Source organism: Mercenaria mercenaria, chromosome 11 (genome assembly GCF_021730395.1).
Source record: "Mercenaria mercenaria strain notata chromosome 11, MADL_Memer_1, whole genome shotgun sequence".
Taxonomy (NCBI): Eukaryota; Metazoa; Mollusca; class Bivalvia; order Venerida; family Veneridae; genus Mercenaria; species Mercenaria mercenaria.
Window position 1 is genome coordinate 11177760 of NC_069371.1, and position 21237 is coordinate 11198996.

At 34.9% G+C, this 21237-nt stretch overlaps 1 protein-coding gene and 1 long non-coding RNA gene across 3 annotated transcripts; both read right to left on the bottom strand.

Annotated features, from left to right (window-relative positions):
• Positions 1-270: 270 nt before the first annotated feature.
• LOC123562681 (uncharacterized) lies at positions 271-9517 on the bottom strand. Of its 2 annotated transcripts, XM_053518562.1 has the most exons (5): positions 9363-9517; positions 9061-9155; positions 7682-7759; positions 4465-4766; positions 271-597 (listed from the first exon to the last, which is right to left on the bottom strand). In XM_053518562.1, exons 2-5 carry the CDS (start codon positions 9067-9069, stop codon positions 579-581), a joined length of 408 nt encoding a protein of 135 aa, XP_053374537.1. In that variant the 5' UTR covers positions 9070-9155; positions 9363-9517; the 3' UTR covers positions 271-578. The 2 variants fall into 2 exon arrangements, with proteins under 2 accessions (XP_053374537.1, XP_053374536.1); XM_053518561.1 differs by lacking the exon at positions 271-597 and having other exon boundaries at positions 1043-4766.
• A 2272-nt stretch (positions 9518-11789) lies between these two features.
• On the bottom strand, positions 11790-16651 carry LOC123559916 (uncharacterized). The gene is made up of 4 exons (XR_008366180.1): positions 16599-16651; positions 13290-13431; positions 12706-12827; positions 11790-11929 (listed from the first exon to the last, which is right to left on the bottom strand). It is a non-coding gene; the product is annotated as an uncharacterized LOC123559916 (long non-coding RNA).
• Between the last annotated feature and the right edge of the window lie 4586 nt (positions 16652-21237).

The window sequence follows — 21237 nt, forward strand, 5'->3', positions numbered from 1 at the left end:
TCTCTAGAACAAGGCATCTGTTGACAGACTACCAACAATGCACAACCCCAGATGCTGGGCAATGACTGGTCACAGTAGCTCACCTTGAGCAATTCCTGCTCTGGTGAGCTAAAACACACCTTAGTGGCATTTCTCCTTCCCAACATATCATCACTGTATATGTGTGTCTTTTGAATATGTCATATTATATGTTTTTACAATTAATTATGCAATTTTTCAAAAAGAGAACAAGATGTCTTTGTGAAATGTTTGTACATGTATATTGCATACCAGTTCACCATTCTATTCTACAACATCCACAATCATAGACTATATTTACACAAACAGGTCAGACCACATCATCAATATTCAAGTACCATGTCTAACATTGGGTGACCATTTTCCTATCTGCTTCACCCGAAAATGTTCTTCTAACAATGAAAATGGCCCTCTGCATTCTACAATTAGATATCGGTCTTACAAAAACTTTAGTGAAGAAACAATTCCTTTTTGAACTAGAAAATCAGTCATGGTCTGTAATAGACATGTATGATGATCCTGATGATGCCTTGGATTTCATTCTCACAATACTACTTGATCTAATGAATGCTCATATTCCTGAAAAACAAAAGCGTGTTAAACATAAACAACAACCAGACTAGTTTAATACTAAAATTGCTGATGCAATAAGGTCAAGAGACTCTGCTAAGAAAGCCCAAAATGAAATTGAATTTAAACTCTGGAGACAAAAGTAAAACAAGAGCTGTCTGTAAGACAGCGCGCTCGACTTTTCTCAGTGCTTGACTCTGAATAACAGCTTTGCCAGTAAAAACAAATCCAAGTTAAAAAAGGACATAACTCTGTCAAAATTCAAATCAGAGTTATGGGAATTGTGTCTCCTGGTGTAGACTTTGATAGTAAATAACTATTTTGAGTTTCAAGTCAAAAGCTTTAATAGTAACAGAGATATTTGACTTTATCAAAAATTTTAACAAAAAATTCTAAGTTAAAAAGGGACATAATTCTGTCAAAATTCAAATCAGAGTTATGGGAATTGTATCCCCTGGTGTAGACTTTGACAGTAAACAAGTATTTTAAGTTTCAAGTCAAAAGCTTTGATAGTAACAGAGATATTTGACTTTATCAAAAACTTTAACCAAAAATTCTAAGTTAAAAAGGGGCATAATTCTGTCAAAATTCAAATCAGAGTTATGGGAATTGTGTTTCCTGGTGCAGATTTTGATAGTAAATAATTATTTTGAGTCTGAAGTCAAAAGCTTTAATAGTAACAGAGATATTTGACTTTATCAAAAATCTAAACAAAAAATTCTAAGTTAACAAAGGGACATAATTCTATCAAAATTCTAATCAGAGTTATGGGTCACTGGTAGTTCAATAAAATCTTAATCAATCTTCAACAAGTCTCGATTAATTTTCCAATTTTATTGAACTACCACGTGACCAGATTTTCCATGAGATTTCTGAGCTGAGCAATCAGTTTATCATTTTTCCTTATAGAACAAGAGCTGTCGGAGGACAGGAACGCTCGACTATTCAACAGCCTTGTCGATTGATTGAATACTAGTCAAAAAGGGGGCATAATTTAAAAAAAGCAAAATAAGGTTATGGAACCTGCATAGTGCTTATAACTCATGACAGTGGACAAGTGTGTGAAGTTTCAATCCATTCCCATTAGTGGGTACTGAGATACCAGCTTACATATAAGAATTTAACCCAAAACTCCTAAGTTTAAAAACAGGCATAATTTTGTAAAATGCAAAGTTGAGTTATTGACCCTTTGCACTGCATGTCATATCATGACAGTGAACAAGCGTGTGAAGTTTCAATCCTTTCCCATTAATGGATACTGAGATACCAGTTTACATACAAAAACTTAACCAAAAATTTCTATGTTGAAAAAGGGGCATAATTTTGTAAAAAAGCAAAATAAAGTTATGGGACCTTCTTTGTGCATGTCAGATCATGACAGCGAACAAGTGTGTGAAGTTTCAATCCATTCCAATTAGTGAATACTGAGATACCAGCTTACATACAAAACCTTAACCAAAAAATTCTAAGTCGAAAAAGGGGCATAATTTTGTAAAAAAGCAAAATAGAGTTATGGAACCTGTGCAATGTAAGTCAGTTTATCACAGTAAATAAGTGTGTGAAGTTTCAATCCATTCCCACAAGTGGTTACTGAGATACCAGCTTACATACAAAACCTTAACCAAAAATTTCTAAGTCAAAAAAGGGGCATAATTTTGTAAAAAAGCAAAATAGAGTTATGGAACCTGTGCATTGTAAGTCAGTTTATCACAGTGAATAAGTGTGTTAAGTTTCAATCCATTCCCACAAGTGGTTGCTGAGATACCAGCTTACATACAAAAACTCAACCAAATCGGGACGCGGACGCGGACGCATGGGCGAGTCCAATAGCTCTACTATTCTATGAATAGTCGAGCTAAAAATGTAAAACCATTTTTCTCCATTCCTTATTTACCCTTGTATTGTGCTATTTTTTTAACCTGTCAAATGTGCATACATTACATGCTCTGTGCATTCGATATTATAATATTCGGCCCGACTTCGGTGCTATCCGTATGTTTTACGGAAAGAAATTTTGGTTAAGTGTCCAAATTTCATTATTAGTATTGAAAGTGATACACGTACTTGTCGTTCGTATCTGTGGCCCAGTGGTTACAGCACATGACTCAAATGCTGGAAATCCCTGGTTCGAGCCCATTAGGGAGAACATTTTTATTTTTCATTTTTAATTGTTTACATGATTTATATGACTCCGATGACAGCAGTACACCGTGAGCAAAACTGAATGATGAATTTAGCCAGTTGTAATTTATATGTATGAAATTTATAATGTAGTGAAATGAACTGTGAATAAAAATAACATAAACATATATTTAAAAGGAGAAATTAAAACAAAACGAGATAAAAACATAAAAAGATACTTGTGAAAATACAATGAAGGGAACATTGCATAAAAATGTACCTGTATAAAGTGTTTCTTGAAATTTGTGGGAAAAAAAAGAAAAGAAAAAAAAAATGACTCTGAACAGTTTCGATCTTTAGATTTCCAGGTTTCAAGCTATTGGCGATGACCACTGAGCTATGGTGACTTGCGTACATGCGTATGCACGCTTTAAATATAAACCATTTTAATTCCTGGTTACTTTCCGTATACTATACGGAATGTACCGAAAATCAACCAAAGATTAAAATATTCTGTGCACTGCCCATGTAGTCAATATGCATTTGACAGTTCAATAAAATAGTACAATATAATTTAACAAAAAAAACACCAAACTTTGGTTTATCCAAATTAATTGTATTACAATACTATAGTAATATACATATATAACTGTATACAACTCATCAATGCATAGACAATAGCAGTAATAGGTAGTTAGTACATGTATATATCAACAAAGCAGACTTAAACACCCAACAATATAACAACTGATTAAGGGAGACAACTGCTAATAAAGATTCTCTTCTATAGGATAAGAGTTAACTCCCTTCATTAAGTATAATCTAAAGTTTATTATACATGTATTTATCAATTCTTGAGCATTCTTATGGTGTGTTCTAAAACTATGTCCCACTAAGAATTACATCAGAAAAAGATTTTTCAATAGTTTTGTTGTAATACAGAGCAAAAGTTTTTGCAGAACTCCAACCTGCAGCTTTCATCATTGAATCTAATTGAACTCCTTTAATTGCTGCTGCTGATGTGGAGGCTGCTTGACAACTATAATGTACACCAAATTTATCCACATCAATACCAGATTCTTTCATTAACTGTTTCACCCATCTAGAAATTGTACTTTTTGTGACCGCTTTAAAAGGTTTAACTGTTGAAATAAACAATTTATGTTCAGACCCTCTAACCTTAGATGAAACAGTCGGATAATATTCCAAAGTATTTACTGGACATAACTTTGGATCAGCTGAATATCTACGTATTTGCATCGGCTTAACATGTAATCCATTTTTAGATTGTTTAACTAATTCCGATACTTGACAAACAACTTGTTCCTTACAAATATGTAAATCAGACAATTTCAATAAATGGATTGTTTGGCACCTCTGTGCAGATAACAACATGAACAATGTTGCTAATTTTTGAGATAACTGAAGTAAAGTCATTTCTGTACAGTTCGGTAATGATGAAATATATTGCAATACCTTATTAACATCCCAATTATGATCATATTTTGTCAAAGCTGGTCTTATTGTAAACAATGCTATCATAAATCTTTTATCGTTTTGTTACCAATATCTCTGTTATTTATCAAATTGCAAGTAGATGAAATAGCAGATTTCGCTGTATTGATTGCACTATCACCTAATCCTTGATTGAATAATTCTGTCAAAAATTCCAACACTTTTACCGAAGATGGATTAAATGTATCAATGTTTTTTGAACTTGAAAAAAGCAACCATTTTCTGAAATAAGACCCATACTGTTTTGCAGCTGATTTTTTCCATGACTGTAAGATAATCTGGACAGTGTCCTCTGATAATCCTTTATCTTTAAGCTGTTCCCGGACAATACGAAAGCACCCAGCCGCATCTTCTGAATGTGATGGTGTCTTGTTTGATCTTGAGACAGTATTAGTGTTCGATGTTTTGGTAGAATGTCTGATTGAGAACAAATTTGCTGTAGCGGTTCGCTGAACCATACCTGCGTCGGCCATAATGAAGTAATCAGCAATGCTGTTTCCACTTTGTCCAGAATTATTTTCTGGATACACTGACTGATCATACTGAAAGGAGGAAATAGATATGATATTTTTTCATTCCATGTCTATGTAAATGCATCAATTGCTAAAGAATTTGCATCAGGTTTATAAGCGACATATTTTGGTATTTGATGATTCAATCGGGGAAGCAAACAGATCAACATTTATATTCCCAACTTTCTGTTCTACCATTTTAAAAGACTCAGGATTAAGCTTCAATTCCATATCTTCATTAACCTGTCTAGACAATTTGTCTGCTTCACAGTTGTCTTTTCCAGGAATATGTGCAGCACTAAGCCAAATATTCCTGTCTTTACACCACCACCAAATATCTTTTGCTAATTTGTGCATAATTATTGATTTGCCTCCAAATTTGTTAATGTAAGAAATTGCAACAGTATTATCCATATATATCCTAACATAGGCATTACTCACATCTGCAGCCAAAGCTTGTATAGTTAAAAAGGCTGCCTTTAGCTCTAAAATATTAATATGTTCCTCTTTTTCAGATTCATCCCAAAAACCTTGAGTGTCAGTATTGTTTGTAGAATTTCAAAACCACTGTCTAAAATAATAAATCTCAGCATATGTAAAGACAAATTCCCAGCTAAATTTAAAGTAGCCAAAATAACACCTGTTTTCAAGAAAGGATCCAAGTCAGACAAAAACAATTACAGGCCTATCTCAATCCTGCCTGTGCTATCTAATATCATTGAGCGTCATGTATCTATACATTTGAAAAGCTTCTTAGAAGAATACAAATTATTACATCCGAAGCAATCTGGTTTCCATGTAAACCACCCATGTGAAACAGCACTAACCAGTATAATTGATGACTGGATTATGGCAACAAACAATAAGTCCTGTGTTGGGACAATATTCCTAGATCTGACTAAAGCCTTTGACCTTGTAAATCATTCCCTTTTATTAAGCAAACTAAAGCTATATTATTTCAGTGACTCTTCCATTACTTGGTTTACATCATATTTAACAAATCGCAAACAGAAGGTTTCTGTATGTGTTCATCTATCAGAAGCACAAGATATCTCAGCGGGTGTGCCCCAAGGCTCTGTCCTTGGGCCTCTATTATTTATTCTTTACATAACTGACTTGCCACTTCACACAGGTAACTCTACTGTGGATATGTTAGCTGATGACACAACAATATCTGCTAACGGCAAAACAGTTACTGAAGTTCACTCTTCTCTCCAAGATGATGTCAATAGAGTTGAGAAATGGTGTCAACAGAACTGTATGATTCCAAATGTATCTAAAACAAGAGGGCCATGAAGGCCCTATATCGGTCACCTGAGTACCATTGCTTTAACAAAAAAGAAAAAAGAAATTCTTACAAGGTACAGATATGTCAAAATACACCTAAAAATTGGAAGTACCATCCATGTTGTACCACAGAAAAGTGGTCTTGGTTTTTCCCTACAGCCAATAATAAAAAAGTTACTAAAATTTAGCTATTTATAGTAACATAAAAGGGAAGAAATTTTAAAAAAAATATTGTAAGTGAACAAAAGAAGGATCTGCCTAATAAAAACTAAAGCACTGCAATGCAATGCAAATGCAGAGCAATATACACACAAAACAAAGTCATTTGACCTTTGACCCCTAAGTGTGACCTTGATCTTGAAGTGAGCCATCCGAAACATGTGCTCTGCACGTCGTTTCGATGAGGTGAACATTTGCGTCAGGTTTGTTAGAAATCCTTCAAGGGGTTCAAGAGTTACAGAGTGGAAGGAAAATTACAAACCAACAGACAGACGGAAACCGAGGCAATAACAGAATACGTTCCTTCGGTCGTATAAAAAGGAATCAAGATCTTATGGTAATACAAGTTATGTGCAAGTTCTGTTAAAATCAAATCATAAATGAAGCTGCTTTTGTGCAGACAAGGTCAAAATAGCTAATTCTGGCTCTATCACGGGCCACAACTCTGGAACCCATAATGGAATCTGACCAGTTCCAGAAAGGAACCAAGACCTTGTGGTGATACAAGTTGTAGACATGTTTGGTTAAAATCAAATCATAAATGAAGCTGCTATTGTGCAGACAAGGTCAAAATAGCTAATTCTGGCCCTTTCAGGGGCCATAACTCTGGAACCGATAATAGAATCTGGCCAGTTCAAGAAAGGAACTAAGATGTTATGGTGATTCAAGTTGTGTGTGAGTTTGGTTAAAATAAAATCATAAATGAAACCACTAGCATGCAGACAAGAAATTGCTCACCTTGTCACTATCTGACAGGTGAGCCAAAAAAATGGTGCATAACTCATGAAATATTGGTGCCAGAGTTATAGACATTAAGTCAAAAGTTGTGGGTGATAATGTGGAAGAAATAATATAAGTCTGAATCAAATCCAGTAAGTAACAACAATGACATGTTGAAAGTGCATCCAAATTAACCTTGAATTCTAAGTAAAAAGGGGGCATAATTCATGAAAACTTGGTGTCAGTGTAATGGATCTTGTGTCACATGATGTGGGTGATGATGAGGAATGACTATTCTAAGTTTGAAGCAAATCAATCAAGCAGTAAGAGATATAAAGTAATACAGCATCTTAACTTTAACCAAGGTGCGGACACAGAGGCCAGTGAGAGTAGGACAGCTCTCCAAATTCTTTATATAGTCATGCTTAAAAGTTATTGAAAAAAATATAAAACTGTGATTTGATTCAATAAATTAAATGTTTAAATGAACTTTTCTGTAAGAAAACTGTACATTTACCAAAAAAAAAAAAAAAAAAAGACCAAGGGCATTTGGGTGGTCTTTTTTTAATTGAGTTACCTCCCTTGGAATGTAAAATTATAACTCGTTGTATGCAGCTTGATTAGTAGTATGATTCTAGATACAACTGATCTTTTTACTTAACAAATGTTTTCTACGACTGCCACGAAACCAAAAAATCCACTACGGTTCCCTCACATACCGTGTAGCATAAAGACCTGCATCTTGTCATTTCTGAAGTCCATGGTTTGTAGCCATTCTGCTTCGCTGTAATTTCATACTACAAAAGAAAAGGCAATTTTCATTGTTCAGAAAATATGTAGAAATACTAATGCCCATATGAGAAGTTCTAAACAATTTCATGATAATCACGTAAAATCTTTGACCTGTATCTTAATATTAGGTTCAAAAAGTTTTTTATTATGAGGAAATATTTAGAAGCCATTCATGTAAAAATAGCGAAGACCAAACATGAAAAATTACCTGAAGCCTTCGACCTTCAAATGTCACTTTTCTTGCAATCTCAAATATTTTGGTAATTTGAAATTCCACACATATACTGCAAATTTGTTCACCAGAAGAAAACAGTGAAAGGTTTATGGACAGACGGTCAGACATAAACCTTACAGGAGACTAATGATTTAAAGAGAAGACCAAAACTAAATATTATATAATATATTGAATAATTAGTATGACTGTTTACTGTTGTACTTCATACTTAAAACAGAAATTTAAAGCCATAACTTGTTTTTGAAATTAATGTTAAAGTGAATATTTGTGTTAATGTGCTGTCAGAGGACACTTTTCAACTACTGACCATTTTCACGCTTATAGCTGCATGTTTTTTTTATTTGTTTACTTGAAGGGGTATTTATTCTGCGGAGCACTCCTCTAAAATGTGGCAATATGAGGGTACCCGACTTCAGCTGATTTGGATTTCACTGCATACTATTTAACACACCTCTTTGTTTTCATTTTCTTGAAATAAATGTATGGATGTCCTGTGGAAAATATGTCTCTTGGTCCACTGCTGTTTTAATACATGCTGACTTCCAGTGAATTGAAACATGGGTTCAACCTCTTATGGTAACATGGGCTCATGTAGCAATGTTCCACTTAACAAGCTTTGAATTAAGACTACATTTTCTGGTTCTTTGGGATCATGGAGTCCACTCAATGTCAAAAATAGATGGTAAAGGTTTCTTATTTAGCATGGGTAGATGACAAACATTGCCACCTGGAATTGATGGGACAACTTTGTGCGTATTGCTTAAGCCTATGCTAGTGGACATGTAAACATGCAACTGGGCACCACTGCAGTGTCATTCACAAATAAACAAACTTTGGGTCTAAACTGTTTCAGTGAGGTCATTTATATGATAAAAATAGGAAGTCCCAAGAACAGACCCCTATTGCACTCCTAGTGTAACTGCTACTCGAGATGATTGATTACCTTGTGCATGACCCATTAAAAAAGATTTAATCCTTAATAAAGTAGTACGGTTAATGCAAAGTTGTTGCAGTTAACGTAATAGTATTAGGAGAATAACAATATCAAATGCCTTACTGAAATCAAAATACCTGAATCATTTTTGGTGTTTTGTGATGTTTCTTTCAATTTCATCAACAAGTTGCAGCTGTTGGTTCTCACAGGTGCAACACTCCTTGAAGCCATGCTGTAGATCATAAAGAATATAAATTTATGGCAAAAGGAGAAAAGTTTCTGATGGCAGAATGTGTTCTGAAACTTTGTATAAAATAAAGGCAATGGAAATAGGATGGTAATATGCAAGATTTACTGCATCTCCTGCTTAAAATGGGGACAAACATTTGCTGAAATACCTTCAGTTATATGTGTTAAATAAAGGATTTTTGAAAAATACCTTCAAGAATTGGAGCAATCTAACTCCAAGTTGTTAAAGAACAAGTGGCTTCTTATCTGTTCCTGCAGCTTTGTATGTTTTCAAGTTTGCTAACAGTTACAGCATCTTGTGGTCATTGGTCCTGTCAGGCAAAGGTTCCTAGATGTGTCTGGTGCAGTATCAAAACCTAGATTTTGTAGAAGAGAATAACAACATTGTGGTAAGTTTAAGGGGAAAGGGATTGAATATATGTCTTTGAAGGTTTCCAGACTGAAATGTCCCTGTGAGGTTATCCTGTAATGGAGATATTCCTTGCCAATCCTGTTTGGATTTTTTATCAGATGATATAGTTTCTTTGTAGAGAAGTTGTTGTTATTGTTATCTGTCTCATTGGGGTTGTTGATACCTAGAATATATGAGCCGTGCGATGAGAAAATCAACATAGTGGCTTTGCAACCAGCATGGATCCAGACAAGCCTGCGCATCCGCGCTGTCTGGTCAGGATCCATGCTGTTTGCTAACAGTTTCTCCAATTCAGATAGGCTTTAAAAGCGAACAGCATGGATCCTGACCAGACTGTGCGGATGTGCAGGCTGGTCTGGATCCATGCTGGTCGCAAACCCACTATGTTGATTTTCTCATGGCTCGGCTCATATCTATTCAATATAATTATTATTAGATATATAGATTTTATTCTTGATGACATTTTTAGATATATATATGTGATTTGAAACAATGACTTAGTGATCAACTGAGTGATCACTATCCCTACAGATTTCTTTGAAGTTCACTTTCACACTGAAGCCACATGTATGCTTATCTTTTAATTCAATACCTTGGTCAGCATTACATCATATGATTTTTCTAAACCAAATATAAGGCCTGTATGAGTATTATCATTCATATCAGGGTAGTATCTGATGGTATAAAATTTAAGACCGAACACCACCAATTTACATTATGCGTATTCAACTAATTTAATTAAGTACGCTTTTAGTGGTAAAGCAGTTTTTAAAGATTCTTCTTACCTTTCCACACAAAAATAACTGAATAACAGTTTAATACAAAAACTTATAAAATGATTTGTCCAACAACCATCATCATAAAAGATGTTAATTAAATATGTTTCCCACAGATCTACAAAATGGAAAAAATTACATCCAAGTACACAAATGAATTTGTCAGAAATCTTGTATCTGTTAATCTTATTTCTTATCCAAAATAGCAAAAACCAAATCTCTAGTCTTTATTCAAGATACTGGTTTTCACAGTGTAGAAATATCCTTAGAGGGTGGGTTGTGGGGGGTTATTGTCAGCTCAAGGTCTATATAGAATGGTCTGAATATATAGTTCCTATTTGTGGAAAACTGTGTTCTATGAGAAAAAAATGTGTTTATGTATTTTGTTCAGATCTCAAAGAATATGTTTGTATTAACTGGCACTGGTAATGAAACAGGAACAATGCTGAATGCCTAACAAACCATAATGATACGTTTATAGCTCCATCACTAATCTTAGGACCACAATCTGAATGCCAGTGCCAACCAACACTTTAAAAACAAAGATACAAAAAGCAAAATAGTTATTTCATTATTCTGATGTGTGCTACTTTGAGTATTAAGCATATCTGGACTACATGCATGCGCAAGATTGATTCTATGCGAAATTTAGATGAAATACAAGTTTACCAATATAAGAATTTTACAAATGTCTCAATCAGGAGAAACGCCCCTGGCACCGCAATTTACATGACATTTTAGTAAAATTAAGGCTAATTTATAGTAAATTTAAGTGTTATAGCATGATACTATATTCTTGATTTTTCAATTTTCGCAAAGAGTTCTTTTAAATAAAAATATTTGGTGGTTAAAAATCCTACAAGCTTGTTTACAAATTGAACAGGTGATAACTGCTTTGAGGGAATCACATATTGGTGGTGGAGCTAAGGTTTATTAGCCTATTAATGTAAAATTTGTGAAGTTTTATTGTTTTTTGGCACATACATGTACAAACTTGATATTATTATATGTAAAAACACCATAAATTTTTATTCAGCGCCTACACATAATCTTCAAAGTTATGAAGGAGTGTAGTATTTAGAAGACAAAGTTATCGATTATTGCAATTAATTATTAAAAATGTTTAGGATACCTCCCTAGACTAAATAATGAGACCTCGGGTAGACCGATTTTACATTCTGATATAACACGATGTCTACCTAGATTGGAGAGGAATATGGGCCAGTGAAAACAATACAACGATATTCAACTCTTGAGTACAATTATTTGGACGAGATATCTCCCCTGTTCTGTCACCACAGTGATTTTTTCTCAAAAAAGTCACAGACTCAAGTTATGTTCTCTATGCTTCCAAAGTATCTTTTCACAGATGTCATTAATATACCAGGTATATATTCCAGGTATGCTGCTTTCACATGGATACAAACCTCATATGGTTCTTGGGCACATGCATCAATGATCCACCTGTCCAGACACCAAAACTATATTATCTGGTCCTTTGGGGTCATGGAGTCCATTCAATGCTTGCAAATATTCTTCTTCAGCTTGGGTATGTTTCGAAGTTCCCACCTGGAATGGAAGGAATAACTTATTCTGTGGAAAAGGTTCCACTAAAGCCCGTGCTACCTGGCATAACAAGAACACATAACAGACTGGGTATACCTCCCTATCCAAGTAAATAACCCCGTTTAGTGAAAAATGGAGCATACCTTCATACTGAAAGTGAAACAGAGTTATGAAACAAGAGTATTTCATGCCAGATCATCACATTAAACCAGTGTGTCTTAAGTTTCAGTCAGCTTTAATACACACAAAACTAAATCTGGAAGGGGATATAGACATGGACAGCCGAGTATGGACATGAACAAATGGACAAGTGCATTAGTTCTACTTATTCCATCTATATGGTAGACAAGCTTAAAACTAGTTTATTAAGAAAAAATTGTAGCCACAACCTCTTTGTGTTTTTTTTTAAAAAACTGAGTTACCTCCCTCCAACTGTAAAATCTGTTTTACATCAAATTCAGATTTTTTTAAGAAACTTATTGCATGTATTCAGCTTTTCTCTAAAGTGCAGTTTGATAACTGCATAAATGAGCCACGCCATGAGAAAGTCAACATAGTGGCTTTGCCACCAGCATGGATCCAGACCAGCCTGCGCATCTGCGCAGTCTGGTCAGGATCCATGCTGTTCGCTAATGGTTTCTCTAATTGCAGTAGGCTTTAAAAGTGAACAGCATGGATCCTGACCAGACTGCGTGGATGCGCAGGCTGGTCTGGATCCATGCTGGTTGCAAAGCCACTATGTCGGTTTTCTCATGGCACAGCTCAAATGATCTGCTTACTTTTTAAATGTTTTCTATGACTGCCATACACCATGTTTCCCTCATACACCATGTATAACAAAGACCTGCATCTCTTCACATCTCAACTTCATGGTCTAAATAGCTATTCCGCACATATTTCACTACAAAAAAAAGACACTTTTCACAATGTTCAATAAAGCCAGAGGTATTATAGATGCACATTTAGACAGTCTTTGCATCATTCAGACAGACTGCCGGATATTCAGTCAGAGTAAAACTGTGTAATAGATTCATAACAAGCACCCTGTCTAACATTTTATACTTAAGATTTCAAATCTGTAACCAGTTAGATACCTTCAGTAAATCAAAGGTTCTATGACAGTAATAAAATCACTGAAATAACTATACACAGAATGCAAGGTAAGGTAATATATTGAATGGAGTCCTAGAAACAACTACATGTTATATCAAGAGGGGCTTCTTCAACCAAGGCCGTTATTCAGTATCCCTCATGGACAGACTCAATTCAATCTAGTCTGCTATTATGTTGCTTGGTTAATGTTCTATGCTTCCAAATTTTCACAGATTTTATTGATATTTGCTGCTTTCACATGGATACAAACCTCATATGGTTCTTGGGCACATGCATCAATGATCCACCTGTCCAGACACCAAAACTATATTATCTGGTCCTTTGGGATTATGGAGTCCATTCAATGCTTGCAAATATTCTTCTTCAGCTTGGGTATGTTTCCAAGTTCCCACCTGGAATGGAAGAAATACTGTGAAATCATTAATATTCGTGGGGGTCTAATTTTCGTGGATTTCGTGGTTGAGTTAATCCACGAAATTTAATCTCAACGAACAAGTAAACTTCCCATTCATTTTATGTTCAAAACTTGAAATCCACGAATTCAAATAAACACGAAATGGCCGTTTTGACCAAAACCACGAAATTTCATGCCCACGAAATTAAGTGATTTTACAGTAATTTATTCTGTGGAAAAGGTTCCACTAAAGCCCATGCTACCTGGCATAACAAGAACATTTAACAGGCTGGACACATCTCCCTATCCAAGTAAATAGCCCCATTCAGTGAATATAAACTAATCAGGCTAAAACAAGAACAACAGAAAAGTACCAAATCTTTGAAATTTCTTGTCAGTGCATCAAATGGCATCTTACACTCGGTAAGGTAACTGTATTAGATACGAAAACAACAATAAAATGCTAGTTACATTTCATAGCAATCACTTAGAAGCAAACTCAGGCTTGTTTCTAATACCACTCTATGTTGGATAACTGTTTGGGGAATTGGAAGAGCATACGTTTTAGAAACCTGTCAGGTGCTGATGACGTCTTGTGGCAGCTTTTGAATGTGTACAAGAAGCAGAATCCTGCAGCAATTTTGACTCTTATTTCTGTTAACAAGATTTTCATAAGTTGTAGAATCTACATATTTCTGACCAATGGTAAACTTTATTTTAAGGAATAAAGTGTTTATAAATTTTATTACTAAACAGCGTGGCTGTCTGTGCCACGATGTTATTTCTCCAGCCAGTAAGCTATCTCAATCAAAAGCATTGAAATTGATCATCTGGCTCATCTGGATGGCGTATCTTATAATCTGAATGCTGCATGTTGTCTACGCTTAAACCCCTCTAGGTCTGATATTAAGACAGTAGTACTGGGTAAGCTATTCCAAAGAACGACTTTGTAGGGAAAGAATGTATACTTATAATAGCTGGCAGAGGTGTGAATTTGCCTGAAGGAAAGGGGTGCATGTGGCGCATCATTCTCACGGGCACCACCAGATATGATGGAACTGGCACTGCCACCAAACCGTACACAATTTTATAGAACATTGTCAGCCGTGCCATGTCATGTCAGTCTTGTAATATCTGCCAACCAAGTTCATGTTGCATGCTGATGACACTGTCATAATTAGAATAGTTGTTTTTTACCCAACGGACCGCCCTGCGCTGAACCTTTTTTACTTTGGTAATATTTGATTGTGTAAGAAGACTCCACAAAGAAGAGGAATATTCTACCTGTGGTTTAACTAGTCTTTGTAGGCAACTTCTCTGATGTTTTTGTTTTTTTGTCTGGATGTTAAATATACAGCAGTGTCATCTGCAAACAAACAAACTTGTGACATTATTTGGTCGGGTAGGTCATTTATAAAAGAAAAAGCAGAGGGCCAAGTACGGATTTGTGTGGTACCCCAGATGTTACTGGGACCTCTGTTGAAGAATCACCTCCTATTAAAACTGTTTGGGTTCTACCTATTAAAAACGACGCCATGTTCCTGCAATTTATATAAAAGTTTTAGATGACTTAGTCAAAAGCTTTACTAATATCATATAAAATCATGTCTGTTTCTTGTCTCTTTGTCATATTTCTCGCCAGATGATCAACTACTTGTTGAAGCTGTTTCTCACAAAATAATCTTTCTTTGAAACCATGCTGTAAATCATAAAGAATGTTGTTTTTGTTAAAATGAGTTGTAAGGTTGGAGGCCACAGTATGTTCTAAAACTTTAAAAAGAATACATGTTAAAGATATAGGTCTATAGTTTGCAGGGTCTTCCTTGTCTCCCTTCTTGAACAGAGGTATTACATTTGGTGATGTCCAATTTTCAGAAGATGAGCAGTTATTTAAGATTAGTCCAAATAATCAGAAGAAATTAGCTTTCGGTTAGTTTTTTTATTACACCATGAAAAAAAAAACACAACTGTTTTCAACTCTTTTAAACATACAGCATGTTTCTTTTTAAACAATTATTATAGATTATAAAAGAAATCGTCCTTTAATCATACCGGATGAAAGCATATATGGCCCAAAAAGTGCACCTCTGCCCTTTGGTTACATTCTATATGTCTTTGGTTACATATTGTGACTGAACATCTCTTTGGTTACATATTGTGACTGAACATCGGTAAACGCATATCAATTGCAGGCATCTACATTTGTACCCACCTATATCCCTTTGGTTACTTTGGTTACATTCTATATGTCTTTGGTTACATTCTTAACATAGTAACATTGATGTAGGAACATTTATTCATTATTTTTTAAAATAATAACTTTGAATAAATTTAGGAAAAATATAAAAATTGTTGTTAATCCCTTTTAACTATATATAATGTAATTTCATCTTATTACAAATAAAATGTAAAAAAAGAATGAGAGTTATATCATGTAATTTCATCTACTTTGTATACCCAATTAAAAATATTCTTTGGCTCTATCACTTAGTTCATTGTTCTAAACTAGAAATATGTTTTTCACTATGTTGATTATGCCCAATAAAAATATACTTTGCTTATATCATTTTGTTCATTGTTCTTTCAAGTTTCATTAATTCTTTTGTACAGGGGACACATCAAAGACAATCTCCTGCAGTTAAAGTGATGTTTATCTAACTGATTTCACAGTTCAAAATAAACTCCTGCTGTTTTGAAACAAAAATTAATGGTAACATTCCCTAATCCCTTACATAATATTATGTAATAGTTGTACAGTATCCCCAACATGGTGATTTATGACCCTCTTTAGCTGGTGATTTATGGCCCTCTATCTGCAGGTGGATTTTTTGGACTTTCTAGATGAAAGACCCGCCAGATAATCGTTAAATTATGATTAATCCAGTCAAGCTCTCAGTCTGTTACTATGCTCGGCCAAAAAAAGTGCTCACACCATGGCCGGACCGTCCGCGACGGCCTTGTATACAAGTATACACAAAATCATAGCCAAAATTAGACCTGTACACACCTAGCTGAAAACATATCCGAAACTGAAACTTCTAAGTTACGATGCTGTCATTTACCTGTAAAACCATAGTTTCAATTAATTTTGCCTTAGACTTAAAGCTTATATCTAAATATATTATTCTGTGTAAAATGCTTAAAATGACAAAAAGGCATTCATACCGAAAACTTCAATTATTAATTTCATAACTATCAAAGCATGTAGCTACTTGTTTATGTTTTGAAAATATGATGGAAATATGACAGCTGGGAATTCTGGGGGAATTCTATTCTCGTATATAGGTTATCCAATCAGAGTAAATTTTACAAAGAGGTAAAATAACGTGATCTCTCTTAACGAATCCAGAGCAAAAATAGGCTCGGCAGAAATCACATGGTACAGGCAGTAAACAAACGCACGTGTTTCTTGGTGTTTTTCGTTGCCCATGATGGGGGTCGTGCGTCTATCATTTTTCTCAGATTTTTCTGTCAAGTGAGCAACGGACTGTGCTGTGTGGGTGGTGGGAAATCTTTTCCACATGCGACATACATTTACTGTCCTCATAACGTAGATCTATGATAACTAATATATTGTAAAAAAATGTAAACAATAGATTAGCTCAGCAGGTAGAGCGTGGGGTCGTGAGTTCGATCCTCGGGCGTGGCGTATGTTCTCCGTGACTATTTGATTAGCGACATTGTGTCTGAAATCATTAGTCCTCCACCTCTGATTCATGTGGGACAGTTAATTGCGGAGAACAGGTAAGTACTGGTATAGAATCCAGGAACGCTGGTTAGGTTAACTGCCCGCCGTTACATGACTGAAATACTGTTGACAAACGGCGTTAAACACACACCCCCCCCCCCCCCCCCCCCCAAAAAATAAATAGATGGTTACATTTACGAAACATATTCTGTTTGCTCTCTGTAAATTAAATTTGTTATGTACCACTGTTTATCGTATTACTATATATATACACCTCATGTTTGTATGTCTGTATCATGTATGATAACTTAGTGAATAAATTTGATTTGATTTTGATTTTTTGCTGCCATAGGAGTGAGAGGCTTTTCTGTCGAATCGCATTTTCCGACCATCGAGTAAAAGTGAAATGATCTTTCCTTCGTCTGGCCACACAGTTTCGAGTAGTTTTGCGTTGAGAAAATTAGCGTTGAACTTTCTTATAACTTGTTTACAGGTAGCCTCGGCACTCTCGTTCCTATCTTTGTCTTCTAGACCGGGAATACGTATGTATTGTTATTGAAACCAGGAAGGTCTAATACGGGGAGTAGAAACTCCGTATAAATCAATACAATTATCTGTATTACGCTGTCGTCCATACCTGTAAATATCGACCAGTCGTTAGCGATCGATATTTTGTTTTCGCCACTATCGATTAGCGTGTAATTAGCATATTACCTCATGTTAATCATGGAGCTATAGCACTTATTGTTCAAAGGGTTTACCAGTCACAATTAATTAGATGATCAGAGATTGATCTAAAGGGATTCAGAAGCAAAAACAGCATGCGACTGCATGTGGTGATATGCTTAATTATTATGAATTAACTCGAGCTCACTTCCCTGAAGAAATATTTTACCACGTAACTTCAAACCTTTATCAAAGGGCCGATTTTTGTTGGATTTGAATAAAAAAAAATGGAAAATAACAGAAAACTGACACTTTTCTTAATCTTGTAGAGCCATAATTATAATTGTTGTTTATAATGCCATATTTCTACATACAGAAACAAACATTCTTCTTGAACGTAGGGAATGTTTCAAACGAAATTGTTGTTTAAACTCCAAAAATTAGTTGAATAAATTTAATCTTAAAACTGATGTGTGAAAAATACAATGTATTTAAATTAAAATAACAATTTTCTTTTTTAAAAAGGCCGACAACGAAGTTACATTTAGTATTCCGAACTTTTAGATAAAACTGCAGAAAATCATCTAGGTTTAACACGCATTTAAATGGTGAAGAAAAGAGCAATATCATAAACAAATATTTTCAGGCAACAGTTTACAGTTTTGACTTGCTATTTTCATTAAAATATGTCCTAATTTTTTTGTTCTAAATACTCTGAATCAACAAGGCAAATATGTAAAAACGACATCTTTCTCTCTGGGTAAGACAAGTCTAGATTTAGCCATTTTCACAGGGCGAAAGGTAACATTAATGTAGATATTTTCCATTTAAAAACAGATGCAGGCAATAATTTCATGGCAGAACTTTTGTTTTCAACAAAAAAATCAACAAATGCTTTCTCAGATTTTCACTGAAAGGACGAGTTAAACTGTAAGGCGTAAGTGTTTGAGTAATAGCAGATTAACCTACGGCATACGCTTCGATTGGACTACAGCATAAGATAAGATAAATGCCGGTTTCCAGTCCCCGTATCAGTTGTTCCAGTTGAAACCATTGTTATTATACTATTCCTCCTGTATTGTGTATTGTTCGAGATCATGAAGATTCATATTAGTTTAAATCGGGACAAGAAAATGTTGGTGCAAGTTTGGTCAAAATTAAATAAAAAATTCGCGCTATCGCATTTTTGTGAAAAACAGGCCAGTCAGTAATTTAATGTTTATGAATTTCATTAAAGATATCAGTATATGTGGGCGGCCCGACTAGCTCGGTAGAGCATCAGTACGGTATTCCGATATTATCCCGTAGAAAGCAACATAACATTCTGCATCTCACGCCATTTTCGTTATAGTTCCTTTATTAGTTCCTGTTACTTAATAGATTCATATAGAAATATTATTTCTGTAAAAAATAAAACATTTCAATAAAAAAAAAACATGTAAAAACATTATGTTAGCCGATGATGTTGCGGAATTCGTGTTTTATGTAACACAAATGAATACATTAAGATAATTTTCTTTCTGTTTTAAGAAGGTCAAATATTCATTCCGAAAAAAATGTACCGTACAAGTTGACTGATTAAAACGAGCCTAATATAAAGATGCGTGTATTATTGCTATGCTATCATAATATTCACTACGATAAGAACACCGTACAGTATGTGAAACGCACATCACAAACTGACTTATCTACTCCAGGAAATATATAATGCACATTACTAACTGAAATACCCAAACCTGTTTGTCTCCACGTTATATTTTGAACATGACAGGCAAGAAAAATGATCTAACATGTCTGCCTGTGTAAGACAGCTGTTTTCCCTACCCGAGGGACAGCATGGATAAAAAACCTCGCTAACGCTCGGTTTTCCATTCCACACTGTCCCTCGGGTAGGGAAAACCCCGTCTTACACAGGCAGGCATGTAAGATCCTTATATTCTGCTGCACGAAATGCAAAATCCCCATCACGAACAGACCGACATTGTAAATGCACGTCACGAAATGTGAAACGCACATCACGAACTGACATGACTATATCACCGTTTAAAAAGTATAAATAGAAGGCAGCTATGGCGTGCCATATGTTGGTATTTTTCTACTAGAACTCCCAAAATGTGACTCCACCTACAGGGGTCCTATGAAACTGAATCTGAAGCAGGCCTACTGTGCCAGTAAGTAAAATAATACGATCAAAGACGTGACTGTGAGTTACTTCGTGTTATTGCTAAATTCGCTTCATGTTCTACCATTAAGAACTAAAAATTATACTTAATTTCTGCACACAGTCTTTTGTCCACTAAAAAACAAATTTTCATTTTGTTTAATGGAAATGAAGAAGTATAAATTATTTTTTATAGCTCTTTGATTGAAAGCAGTAGAAGGGAAGGAGGAAATATTACGAAACCTACTTAATAGAATGTCCCAAACGATGCAATCATATTATATGAAATAAATATTTAAAAAAATCCATACATAGGACATAGCTGTCGAGCTTACGATGAAACTTACGAACCTTTGTAAAACATGTGACTGTTACATACCGGATTAAACAAGAGGTGATAGGAAAATAATGTAACATTTGATTACGCCAAGTATATCATGATTACCAGTTTTGCCGCAGGGTACTGCTCATTCAATCTAAGCTAACCATATTAGGAGCTGAACTTTTTTTTAACATAATAGTGCGTGTTTTGTATTTTTTGAAGGAGGCCCGTCTATGTGTGAATCATCTTTCTGCATAAAGTTTGGGTGCAGACATATACTCGATGAATAACACTAAAACTATGGAAATACATAATGAAAGTGGCCTACATCTTTTCTCAATACATTCATCATTTGATCTACTAAGGGCTAAGACGCTTTCCTACGGAGGTGAAGGCCCCTAGTTCGAATCCTGGCTACTCCCATTGTGGTGTGTCCTTGGGCAAGGCACTTTATCACGATTGCCTCAGTCGACCCATCTGTAAATGGGTACCAGCAAATTGCTGGGGGTAAGGTAATATTGGTTTTAATTGTTCTTAATAAAGGGTCGCTAAAAAGCTCTACAGAGCTTATGTTAATTGTTTCACAAAGCGACGATAAATAAAATTTACCGATATAGGCCTAACTGTTACATCAACACATTAGTAATGAGTTACTACCATATTTAATCGAAACATTGAATTGTCGTACAGAAAAGTACCATATCGGTCACCCGCTAACGGATGGCAGATACCATAAAAATCTGATTTGCATTTGCAACATATTTGTGTAACAATTCGCTTCCATACAATGATTTTAATGAACTACGATTTTTAAAATTGCTAATTACCTCCCTTTTAGTTGCAATGGCACTTAACATAAGAAAGTATGCAAACTGATTTAGTAGTTTTATGTAAATACACTTGCCTGTTCTCATAAAATTGCCAAATTGTAAAGTAAAGAATATCTACTAGACTATCCAGTTTTCAA

Excerpts from the sequence above, each read along its gene's own strand:
- LOC123562681 (XM_053518561.1), bottom strand. Across the intron at positions 4,767-7,681 it reads GCAGGTCTTTATGCTACACG|TATGATCAGTCAGTGTATCC; the intron begins GTATGTGAGGGA and ends TCCTCCTTTCAG.